The sequence below is a fragment of the Coturnix japonica genome, chromosome Z, assembly GCF_054131305.1.
Source record: "Coturnix japonica strain WE chromosome Z, WE-NBRP24, whole genome shotgun sequence".
In the NCBI taxonomy this organism is placed as follows: domain Eukaryota; kingdom Metazoa; phylum Chordata; class Aves; order Galliformes; family Phasianidae; genus Coturnix; species Coturnix japonica.
Window position 1 is genome coordinate 1,995,003 of NC_140702.1, and position 22,903 is coordinate 2,017,905.

Consider the following 22,903-nt stretch of genomic DNA (forward strand, 5'->3'; position numbering starts at 1 on the left):
GTTAGAAGCTGGCTAGCACTAGAGAAGTCCATGATGTAAGTGCGTCAGAAATATTCTGCACTTCTATAGCCTTTTGTAGGGCAAACCATTTAATAGAAGTGGAAGCCCATTTATTTAGGGTTTATCTGTTCTCCTACATTTCAAATACTAGGCGTATTTGGACCCTCTTGGTTTCTTCAGCTCCTAGGTTCTTTCTTGCCTAGATTTAACACTTAGTTTCAACAGAAGAGCTGATATTCTCTAGTGAAGGTTATTAGTTTGGGCACAAGTGGTAACCTAAACCTGTTCCAAGCTGTACATACAGACCTGCAAGATGGTCTCATTTCAGTCCCTCAGTCAATACTTTTTCTTTTCTTCCCTCAGAGCCAAAACCTGTGTTTATAAACCAGGAGAAGGTGCAGAAAGAGGTGAGTGCTGCCCTGGCAGCAAGTGCCTCCCTCAGCTGTGAAGTAGCACAGGATCCAAGCGAAGTAAAATGGTACAAGGATGGAAGACTGCTTGCCTCCTCCAGAAAGTTCAGAATGGAATCTGTGGGCAAAACACGGCGTCTGGTTGTGGAGCAGCTGGAGAAGAAAGATGCTGGAGAATACATCTGCGAGGCTGCTGGCCAGAAGATGACCTTCAAGTTGGAAACAACTGGTGAGCATTCGCTTTGGGAGCACTAAGCAGCTGTTTATGTGGCTTAGAGGAAGAGGAAGGGAGCCGTGTCAAAGGGAAGGTGGTGTGGCGCAGGAATGCAGTTGAGATCAAACCCAGCAAATGTTTCCAGATTGATGATGAAGGTGTCAGAAGAACCCTGACAATAACAGGGATCCGGGCTGAGGATGAGGGAGAGTACTTGTGTGAGTCCAGAGATGACAAGAGCAGCATTACCATCACCCCCAAAGGTATGTCTCTGGAAATGAAGGCTGACAGTGTGGAAGGATCCTTGGCTTCCCTCATCAGCCATTACAACACTGCAAAGCTGAGTTCATTTGTGTGTTTATGCTGTTCTCTGCGTTAACAACCATGTACAAAACTTGTCTTTCTCTCTGAATAGCTGTGGAACAACTGCTTCTGAAGAGCACAGCTGTTAAGTGGGCTGATCAGCCTTCAAGGCTGGAATTAAGCATCCCAAATGTGAGATGGGGTTTTTTTTACCCCTTCTTTGCCTCTTTTCTTCTTGCATCTTTGTAGATGCAAGGAGGATCTCCTCTACAGGCAGGAGATGTGAGTGTGAGTTATGGTGATCACTTACTGCGAGTCATAAAATCTGATGCTTTCATTAAAATCATTGACTCTGTTGGCTCTTTGAAGGTGCTCATACATAATGGAGCTCATACACTTAGGGACACATCTTTTATGTGCTCCTAAGTTCTTTCTTCTTCTCCATCAGCTCCCAGGGTGGTGAAATTTGTTGGTTCAGACTTTTGTACTAGGAGCTCAGCAGTGGTTAAAGCTCACAGTTGTGCAAACTAAACAAGCTCCTGCAATTCGTCTCTACTCTGTTTTAGCTGTGGATTAGCTTGACAGTTCCCTTCCATAAGCTTTATGGTTCCCTTCTGTAAGTCTACTTACACGGAATGAGTTGCTTAACTTGAAGTCTTGCTCCAGGATTTTGGGCATATTATTAGCAAAAATTATCACAAATAATTTCACCAATAATTCTCCCGACCCATCTGTAGCTTTCCTTTTTTTCACTGGCAGGTTTTACACTGGCAGATAGGGTGGGCATGTAGAAACAACCCCATTAATTCTGACGAAGCTCTGATTTCTCTGACTGGCCTTTGTTTTGTGATTCTGCGTGCATGCCCTGTAGCTAAAGCCTGGATGTCTTCCCCAGCACCTTCAGTCTCCCATCCTTACTTCAGTTACTCCATTGCAAATCTCTCTGCTATTCCAAGAGAGTTTTTGTTTTACCCCTGACTTTTAACTGAGTTAGTTCCATTAAGTGTCTGAAGCCCTAAGTGATCCAAGGTGAAGCATGATCCAAACTGGAATTTAGCTAATTGTAGTAGGGAATCCAAGCCTTAATGAGATGAGTTATTTAAAATATGAGTCCTCCATCTAAAAGAGCATTGCATTCTTACCCTGGTTTATGATAGAATTGAGAGTTGAACAGCAGAAGTCTGAAGTTATGCTCCATATTTCTCATCGCTCAAGAGAATATTTGAATATATTAATTCCTTTGGCTGTGTTAGAGCTCATAATGAGGTCAGGTGATGTTCTTTAAATGCTCGGAGTCTAGCAATGTGGGGAAGTGGACTGCTATTTGCTGTTGAACTTTAGGTTAAGAAGCCTGATTTTAGAGGACAGTGGACTTCCCCTTTCCCTTCCCTGGATGTCTTCCCCAGCACCTTCAGTCTCCCATCCTTACTTCAGTTACTCCATTGCAAATCTCTCTGCTATTCCAAGAGAGTTCGTCCCCTTCTCCCTGGACTGATCCCGCATGGTTTGAGAATGATTTCAGAGCAAGGTAAATGAGAAATAGCCATGTGAAAACCTGTTGTTTTACTGCACTGTAAAAGACAAGTGTGTGTTCCAAGCTTGAGATTGCAGGAGATCCTAGAAACAACCCAGCTGCTCAAACCTGTAGTCTGGATGAATATTTTATTGTCAGTTTTGGTCAGGAGGAGATGCTTGAGTAAGACAAATAAAAGGTCATGGGTAAGTTGGTCCTTCTTGTGATATACTTCTAGGCTTTCATCAGGGAAAAGCTTAATTAGTCCAAATAATTGAGGCAGAAACCACACCGAGAACATGAGAGTGAAATTTCAAATGACGTGAAGGTAAATTTTACCTCGTTCTGCCATTCCCCAAATGTTTGTTTGCTTATGAGAAGAAGAACTTTGCAAAAGTAATTTTTTTTTTTTTTCAGTCTCGTGTGCAACACAAAAAGGGGTAAAATCTAGGAGGCCACCTGAAATGTTTTTTCCATCTGGAAGGATCCATTTAAGAGCACCCATGGACCTGGTTATGAACAGGTTTTCTTCTTTGCAAAGGCTGTTGCTTAATTGGCAGATACTGTACCTGGGAGAGGAAGAGGGAAGTAACTTGTTTTGGAAGTCCTGATGCTATTCAAGCACTCAAGGTCAGGCTGGATGGGGCTTTGTGCAATCTGGTGTAGAGGGAAGCATCCCTGCCTACAGCAGGGGGGTTGGAACTGGATGATCTCAAAGGTCCCTTCCAACCTAAACCTTTGTCTGATTCCTTTGATGATTCTATTTCTCAGCTGCTTGTGTGAGATCTCCAACCTGTCCCCATTGTCTTTCAGTGCGGCAGATGAAGCTGGTGAAAGGTCTGCAGCCCCTGGAATTCCCTGAGAAGGGAACTGTCACCTTTTTGGTGGAGGTGTCCCATGAGGATGTGGAAGGGACTTGGCAGAAGGACGGCGTGCGGCTGAAGCCTGCACCAAATATCACGATGGGTGTCCAGGGGAAGAAACATTCCTTGACACTTTCTTCTGTGACCCTTGAAGATGCAGGACTCATTTCCTTTAAAGCAGAAGGCATGAATTCATCGGGGAGGCTCACTGTGACAGGTATTGGTTGGTGCAAGGTGTGATTATCTGCTCCTGTCCCAGATTACTTGAACAGCAGAACCAGCTTTCCTTCCAGCTGCAAAGAATGTTATGCACTGGGCTATTGCCACCAGAGTATCCCTGAAATATCAAGAGGATTGTTGTAACATGATTGTCCCTAGCACAAGTAATGATTATGTGCTCAAAACAATAGGTTTTTTTGTTGTTAATGACAAGTTCTAGTAAGCATGGAGGTTAGGCACTGCCTTTCATTACTCCTTAGGTCAGATGCTCCTAGAGACCTCATTCCCAACTAAATCCACATCCTTCTTTCTCCTTCTCAGAATTGCCTGTGAAAATCAGCAAACCATTGGCAGACATTAGCATCACTCAAAAGGACAAGGTCACATTTGAGTGTGAGCTGTCCAGGCCCAAGGTAGACGTCAAGTGGTTCAAGGTATGGCATGTAATGGTATTTTCCTTTCTGACTTCTCTGGAAATGAATGAGAGCCTTTAATTTCACTTCCAAGGGATGCAAGTCTGAGCTTTTTCTTGATAGCTTTTGCACTGCTCTCTTTTCTTTATGCTCTTTTGCTTGCCCAGATCAGCACTCTTTGTTATTATGTCCTGAGTTCATTTATCAAGCTGAAATGGAAGTTTGTTTTGGGTTTCTTGTGAACTCCTGAGGTCTTGCTGCACAAAATATTGTTGGTTGGAGTACAGTCTTGAGCTTCAACTCTAACACAGAAATTCTCAGCCAGGATTTTGTAGCCTTGTTGTGAACTGGGTTTTAGGGTGAAATCTCAGTTTTCTTTGCACCTGACAGTGTGAGAATTTGCTCTGGCACTTTGTGTACCTCCCCGGTGCTCAGCTGTTCCTTCCCTTACTTGGGGATAACGTCATTTATTCAAGGTGATGTCCAAACGGGCTTGTTAACAGTCCTCCGCAGTGCTTTAAGCTGTCATAGGTCAGCCAGAATTTCTGCATGTTCTATAGCCATTCCTCCATGTTGAAAACACTGCACTGTGCTTAAGCTTCAGCATATGTTCCAGTAAGCACAGTTCCATTAATTCTAGGGATGTGGGTGAATTAAGCATAGATCTGAAGGCTGCCTTTGCTCAGTGCAGAGATGGAAGGACTCATGGAGATCTGACTTGATATTTTCCCTTCTAGGATGGGAAGGAGCTCCGTCAAAGTAAAAAAGTGGGCATTACTTCCCAGGGAAATAAGAGAAGTCTCATTATTCTCAAGTGTGAATATGAAGATCAGAGAACATACACGTGCCAAGCAGCTGAAGACAAGACATCAGCTACCCTAAAGGTTCATGGTATGTTTAACTGAAAGAGCAAATAAATCCTCTTGTGGTGTTTTGCACCGCAGGAAGAAATGCTTCATGGTCAGTTTGGGCATTTCTTGGTTAGTCATTTTGGATACCTTTCTCTTTCTTCATCAGAAGATTTCTTTATGCTCAAGAAAGATTTCCCCTCCATGTGTTGCACTGGTTAAACCCCAGTTTGTAGTTCATCAGCTGGCTCTGAAGCATCAGACTGGTTACTGAACACACGTGTCTGCTGTGCCCTGGTAGATGCCACCTTCCAAAGGGACGTCTGAAAGGATGCTTTTATCTGATTTCCTACTAGATGCTGTCCTCATGTGGCCACTTGGGTTCAGTGTTAGCATGAACATGAACATCTGTTCTGTCCCATGACTTTGGTGAACTCTCATTTTCTCTCTCAGTCTGCAACCAGGTTGGGTTGCTGTTTCAGTACTGGCTGTTTTATGCAGGAACTCTGCTCCTGAGGTTAATCCAAGTTGTATCCAGGCCCTTCAGAAGGAAAGGGAAATAGCAGCACAGAAATATGGTCTGATTCTGACATAAATAAATGCAGACCTGGAGAGTTAAAAGGGATTGTGTGATGTTCAAGGGATTTTGAAGCAAAGATGTCCCCTAGGTAAGATTTGTGGCTGACATTCCCCATACGTTGTGGGCACACAAGCTAAGGAGAGACTAGTGATGAGCATGCAGAGAAGCCAATGGTTCAGACAGGTTTGTAGTGACATGACATTGTAGAGTTCTGCCTAGTTTTCCATGGTGGAAGGTGGTGTTGTTACCAGTGTTCTTTAACATTTTTGTAGGCAACATGGCCAGTGGAATCAAATGCAGCCTCAGCAAGTCTGCAGATGACACCAAGCTGAGCGGTGCTGTTGATGTGCTAGAGGGAAGGGATGCTACCCAGAGGGACCTGGACAGGCTGGAGAGGTGGGCCCTTGGCAGCCTCATGAACTTGAGTGTGGCCAAGTCCAAGGCCCTGCACCTGGGTCAGGGCAATCCCAAGCACAGGCACAGGCTTAGAGGAGAATGATTTGAGAGAAGCCTTGACCCTGAGGAGAAGAGTTGGTCTGGAGGGAGGTGTCCCTGCCTATAGCAGGGGGATTGGAACTAAATGACCTTAAAGATTCATTCAGTGCTATTGTTTTTCTACCCTTAAGTTTGCTTAAAAGGTTTTATAATAAATGAGATTCTGGTTTCCGTGAAAACTGTTTGCAGGGAGTTCCATTGTAGCTAGTAAGTCTATCTTTAAGTTCAAGGGCAATAATGCATTGACTGTGTTGAAGAGAGAAATGACTCAGGAATGGATGATGGTTTAGAATAAAACAAAATCCTACTTATTTTCTATGCAAATATGTGTAAGGTAAAGATGCTGCACTCAGATCTGGAAATACCCTGACAAATATATCTCTAGTGTTTCACAGCTGGAGATATCAAGATTGTTAAACCACTGGAAGATGTGGAAGGGAATGAATATGGGAGTGCATCTTTTGTCTGTGAGATTTCACACGATGAGGTTCAGAGCCAGTGGTACAATGATGACAACAAGCTGAAGGCTGATGACAACATCAGAATGCGGTAAGATGGTAGGGTGTAAGAGGGGGATCTTTCTCCTGAGTGGGGGGTGGGTTGGAGATCAAGCAGAAAGGACATCTGAAATGAAGTGGAGAAGGTTCAGAAGGGAGTTCCCCTTTTGTTTTGGGACTGAGGTTAGGGTGGAACAAGTGACAGGTGGGTACCTTAGTGTGGGAAGTGTGATGCTATCCCACCATCCCACACCGCCAGGAGAAAATAGGAAATGAGTGCAGTTCTTTCCATAGTGGTGGTGAACATGGCAGTTCATATGATGTTTAGTGTGATAAAGAAACGGGAGACATTTGAGTTAGCACAGTACTCAAGAGTTCAGTCCCCAGCTTTGCCACTGTTACAATTATAAGGGCAAGAACATCCTGGAAAATGAATTTCTCCTAAGTAGAGTCATTACATTTGAGCTACAGAGACCTTTACTAGGAGAAAACTTGTTGTTCAGAGCTAAGTTGCTCTATTTAACCAAAGTAATTGTCAATGCCTGTGTTTCATTGAACCTTAAGTTACCTTTTTCTAAAGTTGTATTTCACCAAGTTTCATCAATGTGCCCACTGAAGAGCTGACTTGCTATATTTCTTTTTATAAAAAATCATGTGTTACAATTGAGAGCAGAAGTTATACCATGGAACATTCTCCAAGTCAGGTGCAGAAGACATTTCTTCACAGTTCCAATTAATGTCTTACGTTTTGTTCAGACTCACTAAATGATGTATTTTAGGGTAAGTCACGTGGGAACATAAGAAGACTATTAAGAGCAGGAGCTGCAGAGCAAGATGAACGGCATGAGAAGGTAAGGCTGGGAACCAAGGACACAGCTTTTGTGTCACTCAGCCACCTGTGGCAGAGGTCAGGATTTCTGCAGGGATGGGAAATCATCCCATCACTTAGTGCCTTACAAGGAGCTGAGAAGCTTTTCTTGCTCAAGTCCTGCTTCCAGGCTTAACCACCTACAATGAAGTAGATGTCATTTTTCTGGTGTCCTTCAATTCCGTGTCCGCATTTTCCCAAAAGCAAAAGAATTTGGAGGTAACCAGCTGCAGTGAAGTGAGCGATTTCAGTGCCTATTTCTGATGGTGGCAGTGACTTCAGAGGTCACACTTACTTGATGGTGCCTGTTTCCATTCTGACAAAGGCTGTAGTTGCAGCTGACTTCCCGAGGCTGCCATACGTGGTGGTGATGCAGCCTTGGGCTTGTGCGTTTGCATGACTCCCACCTTTCCTTTCTGTGTCTTGCAGGTCAGCTGGTGCTGGAAGCGGCCGGTATCTGAGTAGGAATGAAGGTGAGTGCAGGAGCAGCTGCTGAGGGGAGGAAGGAAGTCCATGCTAATGAGCTCTGAAGCATCTGTGGGTACGGTAACAGAGGAGGCAGCAGTGATGCAGGGGGCTCCGCAGCAGGAAGCTGGCTGATCCAAATGCTTGCTGAGAGTTTGAAGCCCAAACCCTTTTGGTCTCTGTAAGGGTGGCTAATATAAAGATGTTAACCAAGATGGTGGTAAATAGTCAAAGGATATTAGCAAAGGGAAAGTCACCAATGTCAATGCCTTGACTGGAAAGCTGAGGCAGTCTCAACTGGGGAGCAACCTCCAAGAGATGCTGTTTGCTGAGTGGTGGGGCTGATGCAGTGGAAGGAAGGGATGCCATTCAGAGGGAGCTCAACCAAGAGGTTGGCCTAGGTGAATCTAATGAGGTTGAACACAGCAAAGTGCAAGGTTTTGCACATGGGCTGGAGGAATCCCAGGCATTTCTACAGACTGGGAGGAGCAGTCCTTAAGAGAAGCCCCGCAGAGAAGGACCTGGGGGTCCTGGTGGATGAACAACAGAACGTGAGCCATCAGCGTGCTCTTGCAGCTCAGAGAGCAAATGGTCCCCTGGGCTCCATCAGAAGAGGGGATGGCCAGCAGGGATAGGGAGGTGATTGATCTTCATGATCCTTGAGGTCCCTTCCAACCCGGGCCATTCTATGATTGGGCTTCCTCTGGGATGCTCCCCACCATGTCTCAGAAAGGAGACAACTTCTGTTCCACTTTCTGCTCTGTGTGGAAAGGTACGTCTGGGTTATTCTGCTTGTTTTTTCTTTCTTTTTCTGGCTTTGAAGGAGAAGGGGTGGAGCAAGGGGAGACCCACTGGTCATTTGTCACCTCAAGAGCAGGATGGATTCTGCATTGACTGTGAAAAACCTGGGCTAGTAGCATGGGCATGTTTCAGGCTGGACTCTTCTTTTGCTGCTTGGTTTCCTTTTGGCTACAGGGAGACAGCTGTCTAAAGGTGTGTTTTCAAACCCACTCTCCAAAACCATGTTTCATTGTTGCAGGTGGTTCAGTGTGCTCTTGCAGTGCAGATGCTGTAGTTTGCTGTAGAATCTGAATGGTTTCTGTTCCTAGGGAAGGACTGGGAGGAGGTAGTGAGAAGAGAATTCAATGCCTGAGGTGTATCTTAGTGAGAAATGTTGGCATGAGGTGCTGACAGTCTTGAGCTGTCAAAGGCCAGTGAGGCTCAGACTCCTTAACCTACTGGAGCAGGGTGGAAGCAAGGAGTGGGCACTGCCGTCCCACCAGCTGCACTTGGTTCTGGTCTGCCAGGTCTGTGCTGGCCTGGATTTCTTCTGAGAAGTTTGTTGGAGCTGCTTGGAGTAGTGAAGGGTGGGGAAGAAGTGCTGCTCAAGAGCTAAGGCTCCGCTTGATCATTTTGGATGGATTTAACCATGGTATCTGAAGACATAGTTTCCATCAGAATGATCCCAGCATTGTGCAAGTGTCTCAGCTGAAGCCCCTGAGCAGATGTGTGAGAGCACCCTCCTACTCCAGCTGAGCCATAGGAAAGCTGACTGTGCCCAGTAATTACAGCTTCTGCTGATTGAATGTGCTTCCAAGTGTTTTCCTTAGTGATCAATCATGTCCCAGCACTGTGATATTCCATCTCTGGCTCAATCTGGAGCATCTCTGCAATCCTTGGGTGCTGGAGGGCACGTGGTGAGTGCGTGGACAGGGTGGCACAAACGTGTGCGTGTGCTGAGGAGTTGGGTTGCACACAGGTGCACACAAAGGGGTGTTTGTGGAAGGTGTAGGCACGTAGGTGTTCCCAGGGATGGTTTGCGCACGTCTGTGAATGCAAAGGAGGGCACATGATGCGGTGCGTGCATGGGGGTGTGCAAAGCAGGCAGGGTGGCACACGGGTGTGCGTGTGCACGTGGATAGGGGAAGGCGGGGGTTACAGGTTGACCTGTGCTGAGGTGAGTGGGGGCTCACGGTGTTGCTCAGTGGTAGATTCATTCACACTGATTGCTAACAGGAAACTCACACACCCTTTTTGTTTCAGCTGTGCCAGCGCTGTGATCCTTGCTGCAGGGATGGGGTGTTGGAAGGATGGTGTGCGTGCTGAGCTCCCATCTCTTGCTGGAATCAAGTGTAGAGCAAAAGGGATGTTTGGGCCAGGTGACTGCAAGAAGGCTGGCTGCTTTGGATGGTGGCAGCTGATGGAAACAGGTGCTCTGGGGACCGTTCAGCTTTTAACAGAAGTCAGGGGTCATGCAGCAAGAGCGACTAGGTTTTCAAATGGCTTCAGATGTGCACACCAAGTACGTCTGCCCTGCCGTGCCATCTCTGCATCTCTTTGATGAAAGCATTTCATGACCACGTGTTGGGCCTGTTTGCTTGTAGAAGGAGGGATGTTAGGTGCAGTTCTCACTGAGAACTTCTGCTAGGATTTCTGTGTAATTTGAATCATGAGTGTTAGCACAGTGAGTTGAAGGAGGGCCCCGGAAGCAAATTTGGTGCTGTTGAATCTCTGTGCAATGAGCAGGTGCGAGGTAACACGTGCTGGCAGGTGTGGAAACAACTTTGGGATTGAGGTGTAGAGGAAAGGGAAGGGAAGGGAAGGGAAGGGAAGGAAAAGGAAAAGGAAAAGGAAAAGGAAAAGGAAAGGACAAAGCGGATGGCAAAGAGCTTCCTGGGGAGGCTTGGTGCTTGCTTGGGGTTGGATCTGATCAACTTCTTGTTTGCTGGTGTCCACCTGGTGTTTGTGGAGTAGTTTTCATCCCAGGGTCTGTCTGGTAGGACTGGGGCTTGAGCCAGGCCAGGGCGAATCCAGTGTGCTTTGCTCTCGTTCTTAGTGCTTGTTTTTGCTCAGGAGGGCAGGTGGCAATCCTCACGGAGCAAGGCCTGCAAATGGGGTTTGTGGAGGAAGGTCCTGCAGGCCTTGTGTGACACCCATGGAGCTGCAGCGAGGCTGCATCTTTGTAAAACAAGGGAAATGCACAGAGATCTGAAGGTGGGTTGTCGTCTCAAGTGATGCCGGAGGGGATGTGCGTGCTCCTTTACATATGTGTTGTCTGCCTGCTGTAGGTGGGTTGGCTTAGAAAGCTGGTACCGTGTTTCAGTTGTCGGGAGAAGCGAATATCAACTCTTCTCTCTACTGAAAGATTTAACAAAAGAGCCTCTCCTTGCTTCTTAGCGTATGAATCACAGAATCATAGAATCACCAGGGTTGGGAAAGTCCTAAAAGATCATCCAGTCCAACCGTTCTCCTATTACCACTAGCTCCCACTAAATCACGTCCCTCAACACAACATCCAGTCATTCCTTGAACACCCCCAGGGTGGGTGACTCCACCACCTCCCTGGGCAGTCCATTCCAGTGCCTGGCCACCCTTTCTGAGAAGTAATATTTCCTAATGTCCAGCCTGAACCTCTCCTGCCGCAGCTTGAAACCATTCCCTCTAGTTCTATCAGTAATGACACGAGAGAAGAGGCCGACCCCCAGCTCACTGCAACCTCCCTTCAGGAAGTTATAGAGAGCAATGAGGTCTCCCCTGAGCCACCTCTTCTCCAGGCTGGACATTCCCAGCTCCCGCAGCCTCTTCTCATATGACCCCATTGTGCTCCAGACCCCTCACCAGCTTTGTTGCCCTTCTTTGAACACGTTCCAAAGCCTCAGTGTCTTTTTTGCAGTGAGGGGCCACAAACTGGAAACAGAATTCGAGTTGTGGCCTCACCAGTGCTGGGTACAGGGGGACAGTCACCTCTCTGCTCCTGCTGGCATCACTGTTTCTGATGCAAAATGTATGTAAGTGTCACATGTGTGACATCCTTTTTGATGGAGTTCTGTGACTGGAGTTCAATGGATTTGAGAGCTGACTTGAAGCCTGTGGGCATCATCCAGGAGTTGGGGTGAGAGGATGAGGCGTAGGAACAGGAACCTCTTTGGTCGTTCTTAACTCCCAACTTTTTGGTCAGGAATCTCTGTGTGTTTCTTTATCATGTAAAGAACAGAGTCATTGTGCAGCATGTGAATGAATTGATTCACGCCTGCTGATTGGTGCTGTTCTCTACAGGGAGCTGCAATGGAAATGGACACTTGTGGTCCACTGTCCAGCCCCCTCCCGTGTTGGATTTTCTGGGCTTTGAGACACGTCTTCCAGATGCACTTTGTGTTATTTCTGATGTGTTGACCTGTTGAGCTCCAGCCCCAAAGGAGGATTCAAGTACTACCACCGCAGTCCATTGGGACTGTAGTATTTCTTGCTAAAAAGAATTCGTGTGCCCCCTTGTCTTTCGTCTGCACAAAGGATCTTGTAATCATCTCTGTCTGTGTTTCTTTTAGACCCAGAGATGGAGCAGAGAGGAACACAGACTTGGGTGGATCTTCATTCAGGAGCAGGGACACGTCATGCTCATCTGAGGTGTCTGGCTGACAGCAAGAGCAGAGAGGTAAGTTTCATAGGGTCGCGTGCCCATTTTATTTTATTTTTAATTCATGATGCATAGAGGCGTTCCCCAGACAAAGTGAGCATTTCTCAACTGGACTTTGTAGAAATGAGCTAGGCAGTGAAAATGGGTTTGAAGCATTCCTAAGAGCCCCGCAAGAGAATGCTGAGAGTTAATCTGGTACCCTCCTTATGAAACGTCCGTTGTCTGTCAGCTCTTCAGCTGTGCCCTAACACCTCCCATTGCGCTGCCACACCAGGATAGAATTCCAAGCCCACACTGAGTCCTGGAATGTTGTGGTGCCGTGTTGGAATCAGATGTGACCACGTGGTCTTGGCTCCCCGCCTTGTGGGGGGTCATGGTGGACCAGGCTGTTGGCCGTTGGTGATGTCATAAGCGGCTGGAATGAGGGGAGGAGCGGTGCGTTCTGTGTTCCTTTGTGGGTGAGCTAGTGGTCGGAGTGGTTGGTGTTGTTGTTGTTCTTGTGCCTTTAGTGTCGTTAATTAGTTAGTGTTGTTAGTTAGTTAGTGTTGTTAGTTAGTTAGTGTTGTTAGTTAGTGTTGTTAGTTAGTTAGTGTCGTTAGTTAGTTAGTGTCGTTAGTTAGTTAGTGCCGTTAGTTAGTTAGTTAGTTAGTTAGTGACTTCATTGCCTTTTTCTTCACACCGTCGTGCGCAGCAGCTTGTAGGTAAGCTGAGCTGGCGTGGGATGGATGGGTGGGCAGTGAGGTGTTGAGAACTGCTGGCTGTCAGAGCTCACAGCACCGTATTGCTTACTCTTGACCATCAGACGTAAATTTCCCCTGGTACACACGTTCCAAAAGGGGGTATCTGTAAAGTTGGCACCTGTCCCGTGCTTCTTCCATTGTCTTCTTTGCTCAATTTTGGAAGCATCGTAAAGTTGCTGGGCGGACAGGAATCACGTAGCCTGAGACTCAGCATGTCTTGCAGCAAGTGGATGGGACGGTTGTGCTGTGTGTGTTATTCCATGGCTGTCTTAGCCCTGCTCACTGACCTGCTCTTTCTCTCTCCTCTCCTCACCCTCCGCCCACTGCCTCGGTGCAGCTTTTGCTCTAATTTCATCCGAGCAAAGCGACAAGGAACTGCTGCAGATAGCTTGAGGTGATCTCACTGCCAGGTACGTGCCATGTTTTGTCCCCCCGCATGGTTTTGCCACAGGGTATGTGCGGGTAGCTCTGAAGAAGTCTGTCCATCCTGTGCTGTGTGAATAGAGAAAACAGAAGTGTGTTTCTGCTCTGTTCCAGCTCTTCACACTTGCTGTGATGGGTGCTGCGTGCAGTGAGATCAGCCGTGAGCCTGAGGTGGCGGCGACGGAGGTACAGTATGAAGCTCTGGCTGGTCTTTGTTCCCTGTGTTGAGCCATTAGAAGGAGCTGCAGATGTACTCTCCTGCAGGAAAGAATGGGCCAAAAAGGGCCTGGCCAGCTGTCTGCGCCAGTGCCATTGCTGATTAGTCTGGGTAGAGAGAGATGCATCTTTGCATGGCCTGGCAATGCACGCCAGGAAGGGAAAGAACTGTTATGAGACATGCAGCTCCTTCTGAAGTGCTCCTTATAAGGACGGAGCGCATTTGCTGCAGCTTTCTCTGCAGATGTGCTCCTCACCTTGAAATCCTCCTGGTTTGTCCTCATCTCCTGACCACGGCCTGTGTTCTGGTTTTCAGGCTGATAACATGCGGAAGCCGCAGCTGGAGCGTGCTATGTCATCTTTGAACGTTCCAGCAATTGCGGCGGCCCATGTTATTAAGACCTACATCGCCCAGGGGCCGGGTGAGCTCTCCCTTGAGGTAAGCAGTTCCAGGCGTTCCTTGTTGTCATGCATAGAAGAAGGCAGTCGTTTGAGCTGTTTTCCTACAAGATTTTCTGAATGTGGGATTGACGTTTCAATCTCTTCCAGGTTGGAGATCTGGTGAGCATTGTTGACATGCCACCAAAGGAGCTGAGCCCCTTTTGGAGAGGCAAGCGTGGCTTTGAGGTAGGCACACGTTTCCGACTAGAGAGCATAACTTGAGTAGAGTCAGGAATCTCAGGTTGGAGCTGCTCTGCCTGCACAGGATGGCTTCTGAATGCAAACGGTTGCCCTGTGTCGGTGTCAGAGGACCTTTCCTTTGGCTCTGGGCTCAGGCTAATGCCCGCCTGTTTTTTTGTTCTTATTACAGGTTGGATCTTTCCCTGGTGAGTGCGTGGAACTCATCAGTGGAAAGGTTCCCGAGTCCCTCCTGAATTCCTTGCCAAAACCAGGTACATATATTACATTTGATAATGCGGGTTAGTAAAATGGGGTCAGAATGTTGCTGTCAGGGGATTCATTTATGGCCAAGTACAGCAAGCTTAGCAAGAGGACTGCATTAAGCTGCTTGGGCACCTCCAGGGATGGGGAAAATCTGTTATTGCTTGTCCTTGTTGGGAATGCTCTTCCCGTTGTTACATGCTTTGTCAAATGCATTATGTTCAGCCTCATCCAACCGAGCGAAGCCTGAAATGAAATGGTTTCTTTGTTTTGTTGTGCAGTGCCAAGGAGACGGGGCAAGCTCATGCCCTTCCTTCGCTCCCTGGTGAAGGCCCGCCCCAGGAGAGCGACGGAGCCTGAACCAAAGAAGGAAGGGGTGTTTGGGTGTGACCTGGGGCAGCACCTTCTGCGCTCTGGCCGTGATGGTAAGAAATAGCCCATTCCTGAGATCTTCCTCTGTTGTGTATCTAAATGTGAAAGGGAGAAGATATTTAGTAATTGTTTCAGCCTGAAAATGTAGGAAGCCTTGTGGCAACAGAGAGCATCCTGCACTCTTTTCCTAGCTTTTCTAGTCTTTAGATTCTCGAGGGAGCTGTGATGGGACTTGCAGTGTTTGTGGCTTTGCCAGAATTACTTTCTCCAGGCTGTTGATATGTCGTGGCATTTCTGGAAATCCAGGAACACATCTCTGTGCAGTTTCCTCACAGCTGTCTCTGCCAGCTTTCTCCCCTAAGGAGGAAGCAAGCAGTAGCCCAGCTTTGCTTAGAGAATGGGATGTGCGAAGGTCACGGCCTGAACCAGGACATGAGTAAGAAGCTGAGCTAACCGCTGCCTCTTTTTCTGTAGTTCCCCAGGTCCTCCAGAGCTGCGCTGAGTTCGTTGAGGAGCATGGCGTGGTGCGAGGGATATACCGCCTGTCCAGTGTGGCATCAAAGATCCAGCGACTACGGTAAGAGTGCTGCAACTGACACAGCTGTCAGTAGGGGCCCGTGCCATGCTGCGGGTGTTCAGAGGAACCCCTTCCTTTTCTTGACTGTATTTTGTGTGGCTGTGAACTTGTTCTCATCTTTCTCAAAGCCCTCTGCCCAATTCTATGTCCTTCTCTACAGCCATGAATTCGATACGGAGCAAGTTCCCGAGCTCAGCGTCCAGGAAATTCACAGCGTGAGCTCCCTGTGTAAAATGTATTTCAGGGAGCTCCCAAACCCTCTGCTGACTGAGCAGCTGTATGACAAGTTCTTGGTAAGCACAGGGCAATGTCTTGGAAATGACACATACCTGTTCCCTGGGCATCCTGGCTAGTGGTTGCAGCATTGCCCCAGCTCTGGGGTCTTCTTTCTGTTAGCCCCATGAAGCATGTCTTTGCCACATCCTGCCTCTCACTGATGGCACTTGTGGTGCTGCCAGGAGGTGCTTTTTTAAGCTATTCACAATGCTTGTGAGAATTCCCTTTCCTATGCTGTTCCCCAGTTATTGGAAGAATGGGGTTAATAGCAAATTGGAGACGAATGCCTGCTGCAAGGAGCTGCACTGCGCAATCAGGCTGTAAACCCCCCTAGAGCTTGCACTGCTTGGCCTTGATGGCACAGGCTGCGTGCTGCTGTGTTCCCCTGATTCCTCTTGGAAGGCATCGAGTCTGCCTCGGTGCTGACCACCAGCGCGCTGTCCCCATGGTTCCCAAACCTGTGGCAGCTCTCCAGCCTGACTGGTGTCTGAATCCCTTCCTGCCTTTTTCCAGGACGCTGCTGGTGCTGCAGAGGACGAGCGGGTTCACAGAATGAAGGACGCCATCCAGCAGCTGCCCGCTCCTCACTACAGGTCAGTGCTGCACTCGGTCTGCTGAGCTCAGCCCTGCTGCCTTTCAGAGGTCAATGATGCGATTCCAGGTGTTGTCTCACACCTGCAACATCATGCCTGTGCACGCTGCAGCGGCTGAAGGCTGCATTGGGTCAATTGATTGGGTCAGTTCCTTGCACGGTGGCACGGTGGTGCAGCCGTTGGCTGCGGCTGTGCTTTGTGGGTCTTGGTGCTGCAGCATGGTGGCACCGGGAACATTTTATCTACTTCATATTCAGGGTGGTAGCAATGACAACAACCAGCATGAATGGAGGTCTGTTTTGTGCACTGCAGCACGGCTTGCTTTTTGGTTCTGAACATCTGCCTCTCTTGTTTTCCAGGACTCTGCAGTACCTTATGAGGCACCTTGCGTCTCTGGCCGGGAACTGCTCCGTCACCAGCATGGATGCTAGGAACTTAGCGATTGTGTGGGCTCCAAACCTCTTAAGGTAAACTTCTTTTTCAACACGATGCTTAATTCTGCTCTCCTTCAACCCCAGGGGCACAATTTCTAGATGACAGTTTCTACTCACTTGTTTAGCTGGGACTGCTGTGTCCCTGATCATCCAGGAGAATTTCGTCAGTGGCATCGCTGTTTGCCCACTGCGGAAGTCTCCAGAGCCCAGTTTGACAGTTTTTGGCTACAGAAATTCAGACTTGGGGAAATGATCTTGGGGAAATGACTTGTAAGATCTGCCTTTTCTTCAGATCCCAGCAGAGCCCGTCTGCCTGCGCCAGCAATGAAGCTGCCTGCATGGAGCTGCAGGCACAGTCAGCTGTGGTAGAACTGCTCATCAGCCACGCAGATGTTTTATTCTGCTCCAACTCCACAACAGCCGTGGGAGAGGGTGAGCTTCTTCCTCCTTTATCTTGTTGTTGATCTGACAAATTGGTCCAATCCAGGCCTTCTAAAAGACCTTTGAAAATGCTTTTGCTGTCAAGGAGACAGCAGGCTTCTTAGCCTAGGTTTGAATATGGCACCCGACTCCTTGATCCTGAGAGTGTCCAAACCCAAATCTTACATGGGTAAAACCATCACTGCCATTAAGATGTTTTGCAAGCAGGTGAAGCTTGATTGAAGTGTCGCAACAAAGCTTTCTGAGATCCCTGCCCCCTAGTTTTTCTAGGCTTTTTGTTTGCCTGTTATGATACAGAGAGTTGCTCTTAATTATGGCTGTGTCCTTTGCCACAAGCATACCTCTGAGCACAGAGTTATTTTGAGCTCCTCTTCTTTGAGTGGCTTGGATGAGAAAGTCTGAGAGAACTGCAGAACTGGGATGGCTGTGCTGCTGCTTTCTGATCATCGATCTTACCTGTGGTTTTCCCTTGCAGGGCACAGTTCTCAGCCTGGGCCCAAGGCTGTGTGGGTGTCTCCTCCATCTGCAAAGCTGCTGACACTGCAGGAGGCCCAAGCTCAGAAAAGCGGCCAGAGCAGCTCTCCTGCAGTGACACAAAGCAGCAACATCGACATGGAGGAGGGCCCCGCAGCTGTACAAGGGAGATTCCACACGGTCATTGATTTTCCATCTGAAAGGTAAAGAGGACTTCCCTTTCCAGCCCCTATCATCATTGGTCGGGTGGGTCTTAGTGGTTTATTTTTTGTCCGTTATATATATATGAGCCTGCCAGCTCCTGTCCTGTCCGGCTGTGGAGCCTTTGCTCACATGCTCCACATCTTGCTTGACATATTTGAGAGAAATGTAGCCAGCAGGACTTGAGGGCTGAGCTGTAGGAATGGAAACATCCTCTGATGTTTGAAACAGAGCGTGTTTCTAAGCTGTGTTTCAGCAGAAAGCAGGCATTGCCACGAACGGGTAACAATTGGCAAGGGCTCGGTGCAGCTCTTTCCTCACCCTGCACCACGACTGACAGCATGCTCTGTTTTCTCTCTCCAGACCACGTTCTCCCAGTAGGAGGGCAGAGTCAGCAGCTGGCAGTTGGTGTTCGTGCTTCTGCCTGCACAGAAGATCCAGTGTGGCCGAACACCAACTGCAGAGCAGTGCCAGGGAGCCCTCTGAAGCTGAAGTCGTGGTCCTGGCAGGTAAGGGTGTAAATCCAGCTTTCAAAACACTGCTTGTCAGCAACACAGGTAGAATTTATGCTTTCAGTGGGCTTGTACCTCCTCCTAGCTTTCAAGCCTGTGCCTGACATTTTCGGTTGACCGTTCACCCCTGTCTTTCCCAAATGAGTCTCTTGTCAACACAAGAGCTGGACCTGCACAAGGATCACTTTCAAGACAGTGACACTGTTGCTAGAAGCCTATTTGCTTCTGCCCACCACCACTACATAGCTAAATGGCAAGAACCTCTTTCATGATTCATCTTGCAAATGCTCAATACTAACCACTGTACATCTATTCCTTCCTAGGTGACTCCAGCCCTTGTGTTAACGGAAGATGCAGGGCAGATGATGATGCGGCATCCTGTGCTTCCATCAATATAGAGCTGTTAGGAAGCACAGGATGCTGCAGTTCAAACGACATTATTTTATGTGAGTGCAGCGGTGGAAAGAAGAATATCATCGACCTTCAAGCTCTAATTCATGCAATCCCTGCTGAATCTGCTGACCTGAGCCTGCCAGACACCTCAGGCACCAGCCTGGATTGCGACCCTGTGGCTTTCCAGGACAGCCCAGCCCAAGCAAAGCCCGAGTGCCCTGACAGCAGCACCACCGTGCAGGCTCAGGTCAGCATCACTGAGGAGAAGCCGAACATGACAGAGGAGGGTGTAGAATCAGGCCACGAGTCCCAGGCTACAGGCAGCAGCATCGTCTCTGAGCCACACTCTCCATAACAACAGAGGATTGGTCCCATCTAAAAGCCTGGACCTCTCACGTCCTCCTTTGTCTCATTGAATAAAGGCACGCTCGTGCTCAATCAATACTTTGGCTGCATTCCGAGTCTTCATTCGCAGAGATTGGGATGAGTGCAAGAAACATCAAGGCAGCTCAGCTTGCAACGCTCTGGCTGTGGGGTGCGTGCAGGGACACTGTAACCATACAGGGAAAGGCTTCCACTGCTTCCTAAAGCTGTAGTCCAGCCCTGCTACTGCTCTGTGGCACAAAGCCCTGAGGGATGTTCCATATTGTTAACCTAAGTGAAGCCAGCTTCATGCACTGTGTTTTGTTGTTGCTGGGTGAGAGGGGGATGCACGTTGGTGAGAAGATGAGCATTGCTGGATCTGCCACGAGTGTCCCTTCTGCCTCTAAGAATATGTCCTAAGTAGGATGTGAACACTGCTGGCACTTCCTCATTGCACGTGCTTGGAGGATCTTCAGTTCATGCACATTCAGGATGTCTGTCAGTGACTACGAGGAAATTCTCCAGTACTAGGAATTCCATGAAACAGTTGGAACGGGTAAGTGTCATCTTTGTACAGAAACAGCACGCCTAACAGTCTGTCTCACCACTCTAGAATTAATCTGAGAATAGATTGACAGCTCTTGTCAGTTCTCTAAGTCAGGTTTCATTAGTATAAACTTGAAATTGGATTTTTGAAACCAGTTGGAAATAGATGGTGCTGATTACCTCTTCCTCTAATTAAAACATTACACCCAATGCTAGGTACTCTGCTTTACTTGTTGTATTATATTAGAATTCACGCTCAACTTTAAGCATCTGTGTTTTGAATTATAGGTGGTTTTGCAAAGGTAAAACTCGGGCGGCATCTTCTTACTGGTGAAAATGTTGCAGTAAAAATCATGTAGAAAGTTACTGTAGGGGTAAGCCAAAAGGCATTTAAATATGATAATATCTTCTGTTGGAATTGTGGACTTCTCTAGAACACAGGGGCAGGTGGGATGGTACATACGAATGCAGCCTACTGGTCCCATTGCCTTTTGAAAGATGCTGTAGAGCTGGAAAAAGTTTAACAGAGCACCACAAATCTTGTTGCTGGTTGTTCAGAGGGCAGTATTCTCTGGCTGTAAAGTGGAGGAAGTTATTACATCATTACATTATGTCATTACAACATTATTCCATTATTACAGCAACTTTACCAAAATGCCAATGAAAATGCTGAATGTTTTTCTTTTCAGTTTTCACAGCTCTGTTTCAGAATTTCTATGGGAGTGATGTCAGTCATTGCTGAGTTGATGTTGAATTGTGTACTGTCCCATATGTGCTTGTTATGTTCCACAGCAGTCAGATGTGGTACCTGGTATGTCACAGTAGTTAGCGATTTCATCGCTTGCTTTTATGGTCTCTTAAGGATGACTTGCCTCATGCTAAAACAGAAATGGATGCCATGAAGAACTGAAGTCATCAACGTGTTTGCCCATTGGATCATGTAAGAGAGACATCAAAGAAATATTTATAGTCTTAGAGGTAAGAAATAATTTCTGCCACACTTCAGTTGACTGCTTTTATCTTTAGCAGTAGACAATAATATAACAATAAGGCTGAAAAGAAATGATTCCTATATATCTCAGTGGAGACTGGGTTCAAGATTCATTGGTTTAAGAATTAAGTAGAAAATTTTATATATTCTGATACATATTCTCTTATTGAGCACGGGGAACAGGAGAGAGCCCTGTCGGTGCTGTTCCGTGCTTTCTGTGCTGTCATTGTTACTTCTCTCTCTCATATTCTCTAAATGCATTTTCAGATAACCTTAGCTTTCTTATGACAGTATTGTCCTGGATGGGAGCTGTTTGATGACATTGTTTCTAAGGACCACCTTTTGGAAGAGGAAGCTCCAGTCTTTTTTTGACAGATTCTTTCAGCAATTGCTTCTGTTCACAGTCAGGGTTATGCCCAGAGACCTCAAACCAGTGAGCCTGAACTGCAGTCAGTCTTCCATAAATAATAATGAATGTGTTTTTATTTTTTTGTGCCTCAAGGAAGAGTATCCTTTAAACAAATGGTGGCTATACAAAGGGTGTGGGGTGAGATGCATTACTCTGTCACTCTGTCAATTCTGTCACTGAAGACTTGAAGCACAGGTTAGGTACTGGAAGGCTTGAATATTTCCTCACCAATAGGTTAGAGCTTTGCATTTTGTAAGCTGCTGATATCTCTCAGTAAAGCAAATCATTACAGCACGAGCATTTTCCTAGGCATCTTATGAAATCCCTCTATCTAAGGCTACTGGAAGGCACTCTGAACAAAAATCATTCTCCCCAGCTTCTCTTCTCTGAGTGGGAGCTTCAGCCCCCTGCACAGGCTGGAGGTCATCCACAGAGTTTGTTTCAGGTTGTTATCCTTCCTGGCCAAAAGCCAGATACAGTATTGTAGATGTGGTGCAATGAGTGTTGAAGCAGGAATGACTTGTCCTGGTCTGGTTGTGCTGCTTTTTAATGCAGCTGATGATCTTGTTGTACTTCTTTTCTGTCAGAGCACACTGCTGGCTTGCATTCAGCCTGTGGTCTCTCACCACTTGTCCTCCTAGTCCCCAGGTCCTTTCCAACAGATACAAGCTAGTATTTCCCACCTGGGATATTGGAAGATGGGAACTTGCCAGCAGTCAGTGAAGATCTCTGAGACAGCGAGAGTGAGCGAGCTTTGAGTAGACTGGGAACCACTGTCCACAGCAGGAAATAGGAGAAGAGAAAATATGTTTCCTTGGGCACTTGGGTGGAAATCATTCCTGACTGCTTTCTCATCCACCGGGAAAATCTGCTGATTGACAATTTGAAGCTGATAGACTTTGGACTCTGTGCAAAGCCAAAGGTAAGAGGATCTGTTAAATCAAATACAATGTGTCCCCAAGTAATGCATGTTTGAGCACCGTATGCAACAGGGGCTTGTCCAAACAAACACCCTAAAATCAAGCTGTTTCTGTGGCTGACATGTCATTGCATCTTGTTTGGAATGGCCTGAACTGTGTGAGAGTGGTTAACAGATTGCTCAGAAGCACAGGTAGATTATTTTCTCTAGCTAGACTCCCTGTTTTCGTAGTCTAAGCTGTAGATAATCTTGTAGGTTTATCACCTGTCCTATGGAAGGCTCTGTAATAGGAGCATGGGGTTGGTGTGCCTAAGGGACCTTCTAAGGAACTGTCTGTAGGATGAGATTGTGGATAGAATAAAATGACTTTTGCAGGTGAAATATGGATCCTGTGATTGCATATGCTTGAACTGAATTGTTTCTTGATCTTAAAACAGATTTCCAGAAGCCTTTATTAACATGTAAGATGGGTGCTGGTAAGAAAGAATGGGAAGACTGCCATACTGATTCCAAGAGAATTACTTATCCTCAAATGATTTCTCCTGGCCAAAGTTAGAGCCTCTCACAGGTAATCGAGACCAACAGGCTGTTGTTGCACCTTCAACAGGCACAATCCAGATGATCAGCTGAGGAAAATAAAGCATCATGCCAAGGGTACTAGATAAGTGAGCAGCTTGAGATCTGCACATTTATGTGATACTCATGGTCTTAGACAATATTTGCTTAGTGAGGTCACATTGAATGAAAGCAAAATCTAAGATGAATGAAAATATACAGAGGAGAAGAAGCCTCTGAGGCTTCTGAAGTGTTATGACCAGAAGACATAAACTCTGTTAAAGCAAACGTTTCTCTCTCTTTTTTGTGTTCTTCCAGGGAGGCCTTGATTACCGCCTGAACACATGCTGTGGAAGCCCAGCTTATGCAGCACCAGAGCTAATCCAGGGCAAATTGTCTATTGGCTCAGATAGATGTAGAGCGGTGTTTGTTTTCCCCTCTTTCCCTTCCCTCTGCACAGAGCATTTAAAGGCAGTGGAGCTCA

The 22,903-nt window shown here is 47.1% G+C and overlaps 2 protein-coding genes and 1 long non-coding RNA gene across 6 annotated transcripts; all 3 read left to right on the top strand.

The window, feature by feature from the left end:
- The first annotated feature begins 3,257 nt into the window (after nt 1-3,257).
- On the top strand, nt 3,258-4,038 carry LOC146753400 (obscurin-like protein 1). The gene is made up of 2 exons (XM_085527890.1): nt 3,258-3,520; nt 3,844-4,038. The coding sequence occupies exons 1-2, from the start codon at nt 3,262-3,264 to the stop codon at nt 4,014-4,016; spliced, it is 432 nt and encodes a 143-aa protein (XP_085384016.1). The 5' UTR covers nt 3,258-3,261; the 3' UTR covers nt 4,017-4,038.
- Nucleotides 4,039-10,356: 6,318 nt separating this feature from the next.
- Nucleotides 10,357-13,636, top strand: LOC146753401 (uncharacterized). Its single transcript, XR_014939415.1, has 4 exons — nt 10,357-10,682; nt 12,014-12,120; nt 13,180-13,252; nt 13,380-13,636. It is a non-coding gene; the product is annotated as an uncharacterized LOC146753401 (long non-coding RNA).
- Nucleotides 13,637-13,801: 165 nt separating this feature from the next.
- On the top strand, nt 13,802-22,839 carry LOC146753402 (rho GTPase-activating protein 32-like). 4 transcript variants are annotated; one of them, XR_014939953.1, is made up of 14 exons: nt 13,802-13,920; nt 14,031-14,108; nt 14,293-14,374; nt 14,645-14,788; nt 15,210-15,312; nt 15,473-15,605; nt 16,102-16,181; nt 16,541-16,648; nt 16,908-17,047; nt 17,532-17,733; nt 18,095-18,240; nt 18,567-19,555; nt 21,587-21,867; nt 22,738-22,839. XR_014939953.1 is itself a non-coding variant. In XM_085530488.1 (12 exons), the coding sequence occupies exons 1-12, from the start codon at nt 13,807-13,809 to the stop codon at nt 18,989-18,991; spliced, it is 1,755 nt and encodes a 584-aa protein (XP_085386614.1). In that variant the 5' UTR covers nt 13,802-13,806; the 3' UTR covers nt 18,992-19,701. The 4 variants fall into 4 exon arrangements, 1 of the variants encoding a protein (XP_085386614.1); XR_014939952.1 differs by lacking the exon at nt 22,738-22,839 and adding an exon at nt 22,302-22,427; XR_014939954.1 differs by lacking the exons at nt 21,587-21,867; nt 22,738-22,839 and adding an exon at nt 19,834-19,900.
- The last annotated feature ends 64 nt before the right edge of the window (nt 22,840-22,903 follow it).

Excerpts from the sequence above, each read along its gene's own strand:
- LOC146753400 (XM_085527890.1), top strand. The coding sequence starts at position 3,262 with ATGAAGCTGGTGAAAGGTCTGCAGCCCCTGGAATTCCCTGAGAAGGGA. Across the intron at positions 3,521-3,843 it reads GGGGAGGCTCACTGTGACAG|AATTGCCTGTGAAAATCAGC; the intron begins GTATTGGTTGGT and ends TCTCCTTCTCAG.
- LOC146753402 (XM_085530488.1), top strand. The coding sequence starts at position 13,807 with ATGCGGAAGCCGCAGCTGGAGCGTGCTATGTCATCTTTGAACGTTCCA. Across the intron at positions 15,313-15,472 it reads TCAAAGATCCAGCGACTACG|CCATGAATTCGATACGGAGC; the intron begins GTAAGAGTGCTG and ends CCTTCTCTACAG. Across the intron at positions 15,606-16,101 it reads AGCTGTATGACAAGTTCTTG|GACGCTGCTGGTGCTGCAGA; the intron begins GTAAGCACAGGG and ends GCCTTTTTCCAG.